General features: G+C 43.4%; 5 protein-coding genes across 5 annotated transcripts; 2 read left to right on the top strand and 3 right to left on the bottom strand.

The window, feature by feature from the left end:
- Positions 1 to 156: 156 nt before the first annotated feature.
- On the bottom strand, positions 157 to 1,179 carry O0I10_006348 (uncharacterized protein; the record flags this gene model as incomplete). The annotated part of the gene is made up of 5 exons (XM_058486377.1): positions 157 to 287; positions 356 to 614; positions 690 to 841; positions 913 to 996; positions 1,077 to 1,179. 5 exons carry the CDS (start codon positions 1,177 to 1,179, stop codon positions 157 to 159), a joined length of 729 nt encoding a protein of 242 aa, XP_058342734.1.
- Positions 1,180 to 1,539: 360 nt separating this feature from the next.
- Positions 1,540 to 4,138, bottom strand: O0I10_006347 (uncharacterized protein; the record flags this gene model as incomplete). Its single annotated transcript, XM_058486376.1, has 10 exons — positions 1,540 to 1,716; positions 1,790 to 1,954; positions 2,011 to 2,217; positions 2,273 to 2,429; positions 2,496 to 2,776; positions 2,841 to 3,083; positions 3,141 to 3,397; positions 3,456 to 3,732; positions 3,787 to 3,939; positions 4,016 to 4,138. 10 exons carry the CDS (start codon positions 4,136 to 4,138, stop codon positions 1,540 to 1,542), a joined length of 2,040 nt encoding a protein of 679 aa, XP_058342733.1.
- A 158-nt stretch (positions 4,139 to 4,296) lies between these two features.
- On the top strand, positions 4,297 to 5,054 carry O0I10_006346 (40S ribosomal protein S18; the record flags this gene model as incomplete). Its single annotated transcript, XM_058486375.1, has 4 exons — positions 4,297 to 4,299; positions 4,448 to 4,474; positions 4,556 to 4,695; positions 4,760 to 5,054. The coding sequence occupies 4 exons, from the start codon at positions 4,297 to 4,299 to the stop codon at positions 5,052 to 5,054; spliced, it is 465 nt and encodes a 154-aa protein (XP_058342732.1).
- Positions 5,055 to 5,485: 431 nt separating this feature from the next.
- On the bottom strand, positions 5,486 to 7,304 carry O0I10_006345 (uncharacterized protein; the record flags this gene model as incomplete). The annotated part of the gene is made up of 9 exons (XM_058486374.1): positions 5,486 to 5,943; positions 6,001 to 6,133; positions 6,195 to 6,313; positions 6,369 to 6,475; positions 6,542 to 6,643; positions 6,733 to 6,766; positions 6,847 to 6,963; positions 7,025 to 7,186; positions 7,274 to 7,304. 9 exons carry the CDS (start codon positions 7,302 to 7,304, stop codon positions 5,486 to 5,488), a joined length of 1,263 nt encoding a protein of 420 aa, XP_058342731.1.
- A 2,597-nt stretch (positions 7,305 to 9,901) lies between these two features.
- O0I10_006344 (uncharacterized protein) lies at positions 9,902 to 11,463 on the top strand (the record flags this gene model as incomplete). Its single annotated transcript, XM_058486373.1, has 7 exons — positions 9,902 to 9,922; positions 9,993 to 10,280; positions 10,409 to 10,709; positions 10,783 to 10,964; positions 11,035 to 11,164; positions 11,227 to 11,252; positions 11,311 to 11,463. 7 exons carry the CDS (start codon positions 9,902 to 9,904, stop codon positions 11,461 to 11,463), a joined length of 1,101 nt encoding a protein of 366 aa, XP_058342730.1.
- Positions 11,464 to 11,613: the final 150 nt, after the last annotated feature.

Here is an 11,613-nt window from a genome sequence, read left to right as displayed (position 1 = left end):
AAGATAATGGGAGGAACAACACGTAGGATATAGAAAGGGTATACCAAAAAGTCAAGGGTAGGGTTGAAATTGAATTGGAGGGTGTGTGGTGTGGAGGGGGGGATAAGAAATAAAAACATGAATGATAGGAATGGGACAAGGGACAACATACATGATTTAACAAGCGCATCGACCGGCTCCTTGAGGTTCAGTAGCTGGCTGCATAAGATCGACATTACCAGCTCCTCTCAAACCACGACCTTCGGTTCGACCAGCAGCGATAAGATGCTCCAATGGGATCTTTTTGGCTACATCAATGGTATATAAGCATATATACACTCGTTAACAACAATGGGACCACCACCCCATGACTTACCAATTTCCATAAACATGGTATCCACATTCTCACTGGTTTTGGCGCTCGTTTCCATAAACAACAGACCCGCTTCTTCTGCATAGGCACGAGCATCTTCTTCAGGGACTTGACGTTCATGTTGTTCACTATCGACACTTGTGTTATCCGCCTCATTGCCTTCCACCAAATCCAACTTGTTGCCAGCGAGAGCAATGACGATATTCGAATTGGCTTGTCGTTGTAGTTCCTTTGCCCATGATTTGGCTTTTGTCATTGTTTTCTATATGAGGAGGAGGAGGATATGAGTCAAAAAGGAGGTATAGCAAAAGCAGCAGCATAAAAGTACACTACATACACTCTTTGTGATATCATAGACAATGATGGCAGCTTGAGCGTTACGATAATACATGGGAGCCAATGAATGGAATCGTTCTTGTCCTGCAGTATCCCAAATTTCAAACTTGATTGTTCGATCATCGAGCTGTACTCGCTGGGTAAGGAAGGCAGCTATTTTATGCCAAGATAAGTGACCCTGACAACCCTTTGTCAACACATACACCCAATGCCACCCTTTTTACCTCCAATAGTAGGCTCTCGGTTATCCTCATAACTGCGATTCACAAATCGATGCACCAGACTAGACTTGCCTACAGCAGATTCACCTATACACAAATAAAAAGAGACGCCATGAGCGCTCGATTGACGACAAGCCAACATGGCATAGTCACCTCCCCCATCTTACCGAGTAAAACAAGTTTGACATTGATCGGTTTGCTGTTGGATTGCACTGAAGACTGGACAATGGGTCTTGTTGTGATCGAGGGGGAGTCGTTTTCAGAAGCCATTGTAAAAAAAAGTAGTAGAGTAAAGGAAAAAGAGGTTGCTGTGTAAAGCTTGCCCAATCCTGCCCCACTTTAGCCGCACAACCCGAACATCATGTGCCTTGCTAAATGGGAGTGTGTGCACGTTGTTCACTATACGCAGCACACATGCAGCATCACTTTTTACGAGATCCCCAACCTCACCCTCCTAACAAAACACCTATCAATTCTATTATTGTGTCTATTTGTCTTTGTGTGAATAAAAAGAACCATCGTCATGCAAGAAGAAACGCGTGTTACATGCATGCACCACGTACGTGGCCTTTTCTTGATCACATTGATCCATCACGTATATATGTAGTATCAATTGCAGTGGATGTATCTTCATTCTTTATTACGCTCGTACATGACTTGATCTAGGGTGTTTTGCAAGAGATTTAGCTGTATCATTTGTTCTTGATCTCCAGATAATGATTGCAATGCTGCTTCAATAGCATCTCGTAGCGGTCGTATATAGGACTTTTCTACCCAATCCAATACATCTCCTTCCCACACACGAGTCTACACATAGCACGCGCATTAGATTCATCATCAATCAACACCCCCCGTGTACCCATGTTGTGATGATGATTACCTGTTTCTGCTGTCGATCACGCATGAGCAAATATAAGTAAAGGTTCAACAATTGCATGTGATAGGCCAATGTCATCGAGAGCGTGCTTGATGTTGGTTTACGGAACATCCGTGGAAACAGCTTGTCGGTGATAACACGTGTGCTGAATACGCTACCATTCGTCCCCTGGATGCCAATCAGTATCCCGAGCATTCCATCCATGTATATATGTATGCACCCACCTTTTTATCAAATGCATTGACGATACGCTCTTTGAGTAATCCAATAGCAGCTGCTTGCATAGGTGGGCTGTGTTGTTCATCCAACAAATCCATAAACACAAAGAGCTGTGCATCTCCTTGACACATGTCGATAAAGCAGGATATTAGTTGGTACGCCGTAAGTCGTAAATCAGGATGTGGATTGTTCGCTGCTGTGTTGCACATGACCTATTTGTTGTGTGAATCCCAAGTCGATATATATAGGCATGCTGCACACACAAACCTGAAGTGCGCCTCTCAATGTGAATTTTGTATCATTGTTCAAGGGTCCAGGAAGGTTCATATCCGTCAACATGTCAATTGATATACATGCATCCACTTGGTTGGCAAGGAATACAAGAATGAATAATGCTTTGTCTACGCGGCACAATGCTTGAGCACTTTAAAAAGAGAAGCTGCCCCATTAGCGTTCCCGTCGTCATCATCACCATCCATGCCAGACTCACTTGCCAATAAATTGCAAAATTGGACCGAGGCAGTGATACCCAATCCATTGCTCCTGTAGGACCATGGGCAACATGCTGAGATTCTCGGCTTCGAAAACTTGAGTCACGAGATAGGTATCGTAGAGTGATATGGCGAGCAAGGTGATGATACCATCGTATGAGAGTGGGTACTTTTGTGGATTGATGTTGCTATCATCATTGACTGAATGAATCGGATTCTCGAGTACGCGACGATACTGAAGGATGCTGTCAAAAGTGATGCCAAGCGCAAGTGTGATTTTCTAATCATCTCAATGAGCGAAAAAAAAGGAGCCGAAGGCTTCAAATCTCATTCACGTTACTTACCGAGCATCGTGTCACAAGATCAACCATAGCTGCATGATTGTCATACTTGTCAATTGTCTGAGGTGGCTTCTCAAAGGGGCGACGTATGTTGTATTTCCATGGAAACCGCTGGGTATACAAGGCCAATAATCTCATATCCATGTTGGCAATCATCGTCTCAAAGCTCTTGAGGAGTAAATAGGTGGAGAGATACCATTGCTTGAAGGCTACATTGGCCTCTGACAGGGGCGTATGCGATAGTACCTAAACCCAAGCATGTTAGTGACCGTTCCTATCCATGTCCCTCTTCTCTTCTCTTACCTTGAATATACTCTGGTCAAGGTTTTGCTTTTTCAATTGATCCATAGCTGTGGTGGTGAGGAGGTCGATAAAGTCGAGGATTGAATTCGCCATCACTTGTATCACATGATCCCATCGATTCGGCTTTACTTCAGAGTCGCCCCATGACGCATGTTGTTGCATTACTTTTCCAAGGAAATCGAGTGCGTTGGTGCAATAGCTGGAAGGATAGATCGTGTTTTCCAAAAATGTGCTCGGATCATTGGTGCGTTTCAAGGCTAAATAGCAACACGATTAGGTACACGAAATTGCATTATTACTACTACAAGTACTTGCCTTCGCCATAGACGCCAAAGTAGTTGACGATCCGGATGGTGGTGCATACAGCTGTTTCCTCATCTGACAACATTTCATCCCAATTCATCAGGCTCATTTGTTCACTGGCAAAGATGTAAACTTCTTGGGGTCGAATCGCTTGTCCCACCTTTCGAAAGAGCGTAGAGGTCAACACGCGCACCTTGTGACACATGTCCGGATCACCATTGGCAGTTGTCAAGTAAGGCTCCAGCCATTCCAATAGATCCCATCCCAACTCGCGTAGCAACCTTGATGACTATACGCATTCTATGAGTGTCGTCTTAATAATATAACTTTACATTGCATTTACATGAGATGTATCATTGTCATATGACCCAAGGATGGATGTAATTGTGTCGAGAAGGTTGTATTGGGCCGTTGGATCAAATACTTGAGCCACAGTGAGCGTTTGACGAATGGTGCTTATCAATGCATCGAATTGTTGTTCATGTTGCTGCTGCTGCTGTTACGACATTGAGGGGGGGGACATGAGTGGACATGCAAATGGAAAGGAGAAGGAACACACATGCCTCGGTTACGTGTTGGTTGGCTTGTAGGAGGTTGTTGACATGTTGCGATACGAGGTCAATGGGTACGGTATTGGCTGTCGTGTAGGTGTTTGGAATAAGAAGCTCAGTGGTTGTAGGAAACGCGAGCAGCATGGATGAAAAAGAGAGAGAAAGGAGAGAGAAGCACGTGTGGGGAGGATGAGCTGATGCGCGCATAATTGTCGTGTCCAATCACCGCTGATTACTCGAGCGCTGTTGTATTTTCTAAGAGCCAGTTGTGGGATCCCGCTTAATCCTCCCTTTTGCACAAGATGGTAAGCTGTCATACATACATGCATGGGCCATAGTGGATTACATGAGCAATGAAAGCAATGAATGGATCAATGGATGGATGGATGAAGGAGATGGAGGATGGATGAAATGGATGGATGAATACTCACATATCTATATCACCTTTTATAGTCGCTCGTTGTCCCTGAGAGGAACCAGGTGCGTTTTTTGTGTGTGTGTGTGTATTCATGTATAGACCCTCATTCGACTAATCGACACTCCTTGGTTTGATATCAACAGTTCCAGCACATTCTCCGTTTGCTCAACACCAACGTCGACGGTAAGAACAAGATTACCATTGCCTTGACCTCCGTCAAGGGTGTTGGTCGTCGTTTCGCCAACATTGCCTGCAAGAAGGCCGATGTCGACCTCAACAAGCGGTTAGTATGCTCATACGCGCGAAGGAGTACATGTGGATTGACCATAGGATATAATATTACATAGTGCTGGTGAGCTTAGCAACGAAGAGTTGGAGCGTATTGTCACCATTCTCCAAAACCCTGCCCAATACAAGATCCCCAACTGGTTCCTTAACAGACAAAAGGATGTCGTTGACGGCAAGTACAGCCAAGCCATCTCCAACGGTCTCGACACCAAGCTTCGTGAGGATCTTGAGCGTCTCAAGAAGATCCGTGCTCACCGTGGTCTTCGTCACTACTGGGGTGTCCGTGTCCGTGGTCAACACACCAAGACTACTGGTCGTCGTGGTCGCACCGTTGGTGTCTCCAAGAAGAAATAGTAAGTATACCTCCCTAGGTTGTTCTTTTCTTTTACTAATCTATCGACATTCTACATCAACTCCCTTTTAGAGAGGATTCACCCCCCAATAAAAACAAGTTCATTTTTCATCCTATGTTGTTGTTGTTGTCATTGATGGTAGTATCTATTGAGATATGTATATATGTATATAGGGCGTCATGGGTGTGTCCATCAAGAGACAAAATGGATTGCTGGCTTTACTTGAATGAACATTAAGACAAATTAAACGATAACAAAAAAAGAAGGCGCAAGATAATACGTGTTGGTAAAAAGTGTATGGCTACTGGAGTAAATAGGAGGAGAGAGAGAGAGATGTGGTTGTATGTATAAATGTGTGTGATGTGCATGAGACAACGGGTAAAAAAAAAGGAGGGAAACTCTTTGCATGTGGTGGGTGGGTGTTGTATGGAATTAACGATTTCCACTTCGAGGTGTTTGTTGCAACCACATTGAGTCATTGGATGTTTGACGTGGTGAGCTATCCTTGCCGCCATTCCATTCAGCATCAGGCAAGGATACGGCCACATGAGGATCCTTGTTACGGCGTACTGAATAATGATGGGATACCAACGTTGCTGTAGATGGGGTGGATGAATGGCTAATATGGTTGTCTTCGGTTCCTGTAGCGGGTCGTTGGAATGTAGTATTGTAATTAATAGGGCCAGTGTAATTCAAATAGTCACTTGAAGCTTGTGATGGTTGAGTCATAATGGTAGAGGGGGCACCTGTATAGCCATCACCTGGCTTGCCAGACGACAAAAAGTCGTGGCCAGGTTGTTGGATTTGGGGTGCCGTGTTTTGGTTTGTAAGAGGCTTGGGATGCAAAATAAGGACAACAATGAACCACACAATCATGGAGGTGACATTGACTAATAATGCTTTGTGAGTATGCAGCTTCATGCATCGCTTTGGTTATTGCTACTTACTATTGCAAATCATGAAATCGGCAGTGAACTTGTGCATGTTAAGATACTTGCGGCCTGTAAGACCATCAGCGCTGAGAATGATAAATGACAATGCATCAATCATAAGCACAACGGTAAGGATCAAGTTTAATTCCTGTCATGGAAAGAAGGGTGAGTTTCAAAACTTCATTAACAAGAACAGGTTTGACATTTACCTGAAAATAGCGAATCTTATGCATGATGGATTTGGCATTGGTGGATTCACGTGAATTCTCGAGCAGTTTGCGGAAACGGAAATGCGACACAAAACCAAGCATGGCAACAATGAAAAGTTCTATTTGCATGGATCAGGATTTCGTTTCTTGATATGATCGATGATGATGGCTTACCGATGCCAAATAAAAGCTCAGGCATAATCTCCTTCCAAGTGGGATCATAAATGTCTCGGGAGAAGTTGTATTGCAGTACGGGGTACATGACGACACTTGCAATGGACCTAATAAATGGCTTGTTAGTATCCATTTGGTCTTTTTTTTGCTTGATGCTATTAACTCAAACCTACCAGCCGATATAGAAAAAGAACTCGCGACTACTCATGAAACTGGCCTTGGCCACCGAATTGGCGAGGTAGTTCCAGAAACATTGTAAAAGGAGCAGCGTACCACTATATAGAAGAACAAGGGGTGGGGTAAATAAGAAGTGTGTGTGTGAGTAAAGGTGGATCAGGAGTAACAAAGGAGGTGTCAAGCTTACCACTGCAATGATAATCCAACGCACAAACTATAATCTTAGGTCATCAAGAAGAAAAAACACGTGTGAGCACATTGACCAAGAAGCAACAGCTGATGATGTGCATCATTCATTTACCTGTGGGGATAACCAGGTCCTGATCAGCTTTGGTCCACATGGTCTCTGGCTTTGTGAAAATGTGACCAAAGATGTTTGCAAATCCTTCCTCATATTTGATCTTGCAGGATGTCAAATCTAAATCTACCTTGTCAACAACGGGCTACTTTTTTAAATGTACGCGCTTTCCAATGCATACCGTATAGCAGCTGAAACGGTATCATGAATAATAGTAATAACGTTGCTATACTCTTTAATTCGCCTTGCTTGAATCGCTTTGGATGCAAACATTGAAAACCATCCAAGGTGTAGATTCGATATGTAAACCATAAATAAAGATACGTCAACGAAACCGCTCGTTCTGTAAATCATGCAACGCGTAAGACAAAGAGCGGTTTCATGGTAGGTGGGGGTGGGTGGATGATGGATGATGATGATGATGGCTTACGCAAAAAGCTGTAGTCACTAAGATGAGTCATGGTGGTGTTATTAGGTCTGTTGAATAATAGTGTGTTGTTGTTGTAGTTGAAATGGAGACTCAAGAAGCGAAAAGAAAAAGCAAAGGGAAAAAGCTGTTCGAGATCACACTCGTTAAAAAAGAGGTTTCGAGGTGGTTGGTTTAAAGGAGAGGGTAAGAAAGAGAGAGGGGAAACGCATATGCTCTTTACACAAGCCCCATTGGAGGAGGTACAAAAACGAGCAAGCATGCATGGGGTGATGACAATGAAAGGAGGGAAAGAACAACGCTTGGATCTTGTCAGTTGTTGAGAGGGGTTCATGGTTTGTGTTTAATCTTTCTTTCCTTGGATCTTTGGCTCGAAAAAGACATGCAGCACAATGCAAAAGGGACCTGCGCTGCTACCGACCCCAGATGCCAAATGTATGTAATGCCTCCCAAAGGGGCCAATGGGTGAACTTAGAGACACACGGCACACATCACTCACACACACACATGCATGCCTTTGCAACAACACGGTATAAATATTTCATTTACGTCTGCTATGATGCGCTACTGCCCTTGCATACAAAAAGATCAGCAAAAGCCCATGGTAACTACATGTACGACCAAACTATGAAGCATTACTGCTAAGGTATATAAAGAAATAGCAGCTCGTATCAACTCCTTGTCTCCTAGCATAGCCCCGGATCGTCTCACTTTTTGCTGCTGCTACTGCTCCTTGCCCGGTATCGGCATGTCATGTCCATTTGGCACGATAAAACGAGTGTCATTGGATTGAAAGCAAACGTTGGTCAATGTTCTTTTATACAAGAGCCGATCATGCAAGACGTCGATAAGGATTAGATTTATCGTGTATCCATGCAGGTATGTCATAAATGAAAAAAAAGGTTGTTGTTGATGCCTATTGTTTTGGTGACCTCGCTTTTGCTTCCCTTTTTCTTTCGTTCCTTTCTTTTCTCCTGCCTTTGTCTATGTAATGATCCACATCCATTGAACGTATCCGCTTTTGCGATAACACCCTACATCATGTCGTGACAATGGAATGCAGTAACGCATTCTCAGGGGTTGATGGTAGTTACATGATGGCTGCTGCTGTTGCGTGATCAATGCATACCTTCGCCGTATTATTGTTGGAGGCGAAAAAAAGTAATGCACACAAAGAGACACACACACATACACACATCCGTATTGCATCAAAAGATGCATTCTGGGACCCTTGGAGGAGAGGCAAAGGGGCCACCACCGACAGGTGTCGCAATAAGGAACCTCCAACCCAATAGCAGATGAAGCACGATATTGAAAAGAAAAGATGGCTTTGCTCATTTGTAAAACAGGAGCACCTCATGGAAATGGTGTGATGCTGCACCCCTACTACTACGACTACGCTGGATGCTATTATTATTATTGTTCGCATTATGATCACACGTTGATGATGATGATGATCATCCTCCATTATTCACGTTTCCCCTTGCCCGCTCACACTCCTTCCGAGATGTTGTTGTATATGTACACATCCAATTTATTCTTTATCGATTCCATTTTCCTTATCCATTGTTCCTCTATTTTGTCCCCTGCAACAACATAACGCATGCAGCAAGATCGTAAAAAGAGAGCGCATTCTTAGCTATCTTCTTTATAGGTATACTACTACCATGCGTGGGACCTTTTTTTATCATCATCAGAAGGCTACTAATGAACAATACAAGATCCAATGGGCCAACGGCAATACGAATGATGTCAACAAAGATAGGTGATGTAGGATGGTAATAATCGAGTCGTGGTGCAAAAAGAAACTTTGCTGGGGGTAACACAACCTGGCAAGCAGGATCTTTATCTTATGCATGGTTGATCCGAGCAGTTGTCATTCATATCCACATGGATGTTGTACAGCTCACACCATCATCAGCCCACGATTTGAATGACAATAATGAATTCCTTCTATTGTTGTAGCTATACGGCATATGCCTACTACATCATCATCAGCCATACAAATGAAACAATAAAGATTGTAATGCAAATGACATGTAATAGCCTTCGCAGGTTGTTCATATTTGTGTGGGTGTAAACAATGATCATGATCACTCTATGCAATCCCCTTGACTGTTCCATGTTCATCTTGGCGGCATCGGGATGCCCATCCCGGAAACAAGGTTGGTCACACGAGTATTACACTGCAGCATGACACCATGGCGTATCATTTACCTATTCCCATCTTTGATAATGATCGTCTTTTTTAGAGGACAATGGAAAAAGAAAGAGCTTGACAAGCTAATTGCTAGCTGCCTTGTGGGGTTATGCTTGATTAATCATATGCTGAATGGAGCGTTACACAGGCCTAGAATGGGGCCGATGGACCTGTTTCATTCAAGACAACCGGGTCGTCGCCGCTTTTTGTAACTTTTTTGTGTGTGAGTGTGTGTGCGTGTATGTGTGTGTGCTTCATCTAGCGTTGCACAAACTTTTACCTTTCTTGGCAGACCCACCAACTTGACTACCCCTCGAGTAGCAGAAAAAGGAGACCATCCTATTGCAAGAAGACAAGCTCTTTTCTCTCTCTCATTCTTTTTTAATTTCTTTCTCCCTTACCTCATACACACAGCTCCTCGCATCTTACATATGGCAACCTTGCAAAAGATTGTACGTTTTCTTTGTTTATTGCATGTCGAGCAACCTACCATTGACACAAACGCACACACACACACTTTAGGGCGAACGCATCAGCCAGTCAAAATGGACAAAGCTATACATTGCTTTGGCCTTGCTTCAAGGCATCATGATCATTGCTTTACAATCAGCCATCGCCAGCCAAAATACAGCACAAGCCAGCAACATTTCCCTTGTTACGTCTCCCTCCTATTCGCATAGCATAAACGACCACACGACCGATGCCCATGATGGTATCCAAGCAGCCTTGAGTCGATTGAATCGTATAAAATGGGAGAACATTGCCTTTATTGGTTTTCAAGTTTGGTTTGTCGGTATGGCTTTTGATGCTGTAAGTTGTTATTACACACTTCTCGACTCGACCCACCCCATTTTCATAATTGAGCGAGCCTACTCCCCCCTCCCTTCTCCGCTTTCTTTAAAGATCCGAGATGTAACCATGCAATTTTCTTTTTATAGACGGTCTATCAAAATGCTGCTGAAATCATTGTTCTCGCCATCCTCAATGGTATCTGTGCCATTCTAGGTGGTCTTGAAGTCATGGATGGCCAACGATGGCTCGATCGATTGGATCGTCTCAATACCGATTATGATTTGACCATTGATACAACACCATTGCAAACCGCCTTTTACATTGAAATCGTCCTCACGGTCGTCATTATTCTTTACGCGCTCGTATTCGCCTACGTATCTTATCTCGTTGTGAAGGAGTTTGGCTGGGTGATTTACAAAAAGATTGGCCCCGATGTCGTTGTTCAAAGTAAGTTGTAAGACAAAGAGGAATACAGAAAAATGGGGGATATTAACCACAACACCATCACGTGTATCATCAGGGATGTATCGGATTTTCCAATTCTTTGTCCTTACGCTCAAAATTGACATCTTCATCGAATTCCTTGTATCCCTCTTTTACCTCGTGCAATTTGCTCTTGATGATGGATTTTATTGGGATGGTTACATTCAACTTGTCGTCACCATTCTAATACTACCCCTCTTATACTTTGGACGAATGGCGGTAAGGAGATAGCTTTTAAGATGTCGTCTCGACGCGTTATGATGTACTCATGTACGTGCTTGTTTATTAGGCGGGTGGTGAGCAACATGGTCGCATGTTGCTATTTATCATCTTCCAATTCGCGGTGGTGTTCTCGCTCATTTTAATGTTGTGGAGAACCATGTTCCCCGAAAACGAATGGTATACTTGGATTGCCTTTGGTAAGTATGCTACCTACTTGATATCTGCTATAGCTAGGCTAACTCAATCCCTCTTTTTTTAGTCATCATGGGTATTGTGTTTGCTCTGGTAAGGATCATATGCTTTTTTTTCATGGTATTGGTGATGCTTACCTAACTCGTTTTAGGCGACGGCGGTACTGGGTGCGTGGACCATGAGTAACTTTGGCAAAGGACTGGAGCCTTATGTGCAACGTGGTGGACAAAAGAAGGAACAAATGTCGAGACATGAGTTACGCGAACAAAGATCCGTGTCCTCTTGGCGCATTGACGACGATTAAAGTGTGTACGCATGATACAATACCCCCATCTCCTTCCACTCATGCATGCATCATTAGCCATATATCATTTGCAGCAGCATCTTGTATTTCCTTTCATATGTACCCATAATCATATTCTCATCAGCTCCTGTTGTAAGATGAAATTGCATA

The sequence above is a fragment of the Lichtheimia ornata genome (genome assembly GCF_029851405.1).
Source record: "Lichtheimia ornata isolate CBS 291.66 chromosome Unknown scaffold00028, whole genome shotgun sequence".
Classification (NCBI taxonomy): Eukaryota; Fungi; Mucoromycota; class Mucoromycetes; order Mucorales; family Lichtheimiaceae; genus Lichtheimia; species Lichtheimia ornata.
Note: the sequence above shows the minus strand (reverse complement) of the source record. Positions and strands in the feature narration are given on the sequence as shown.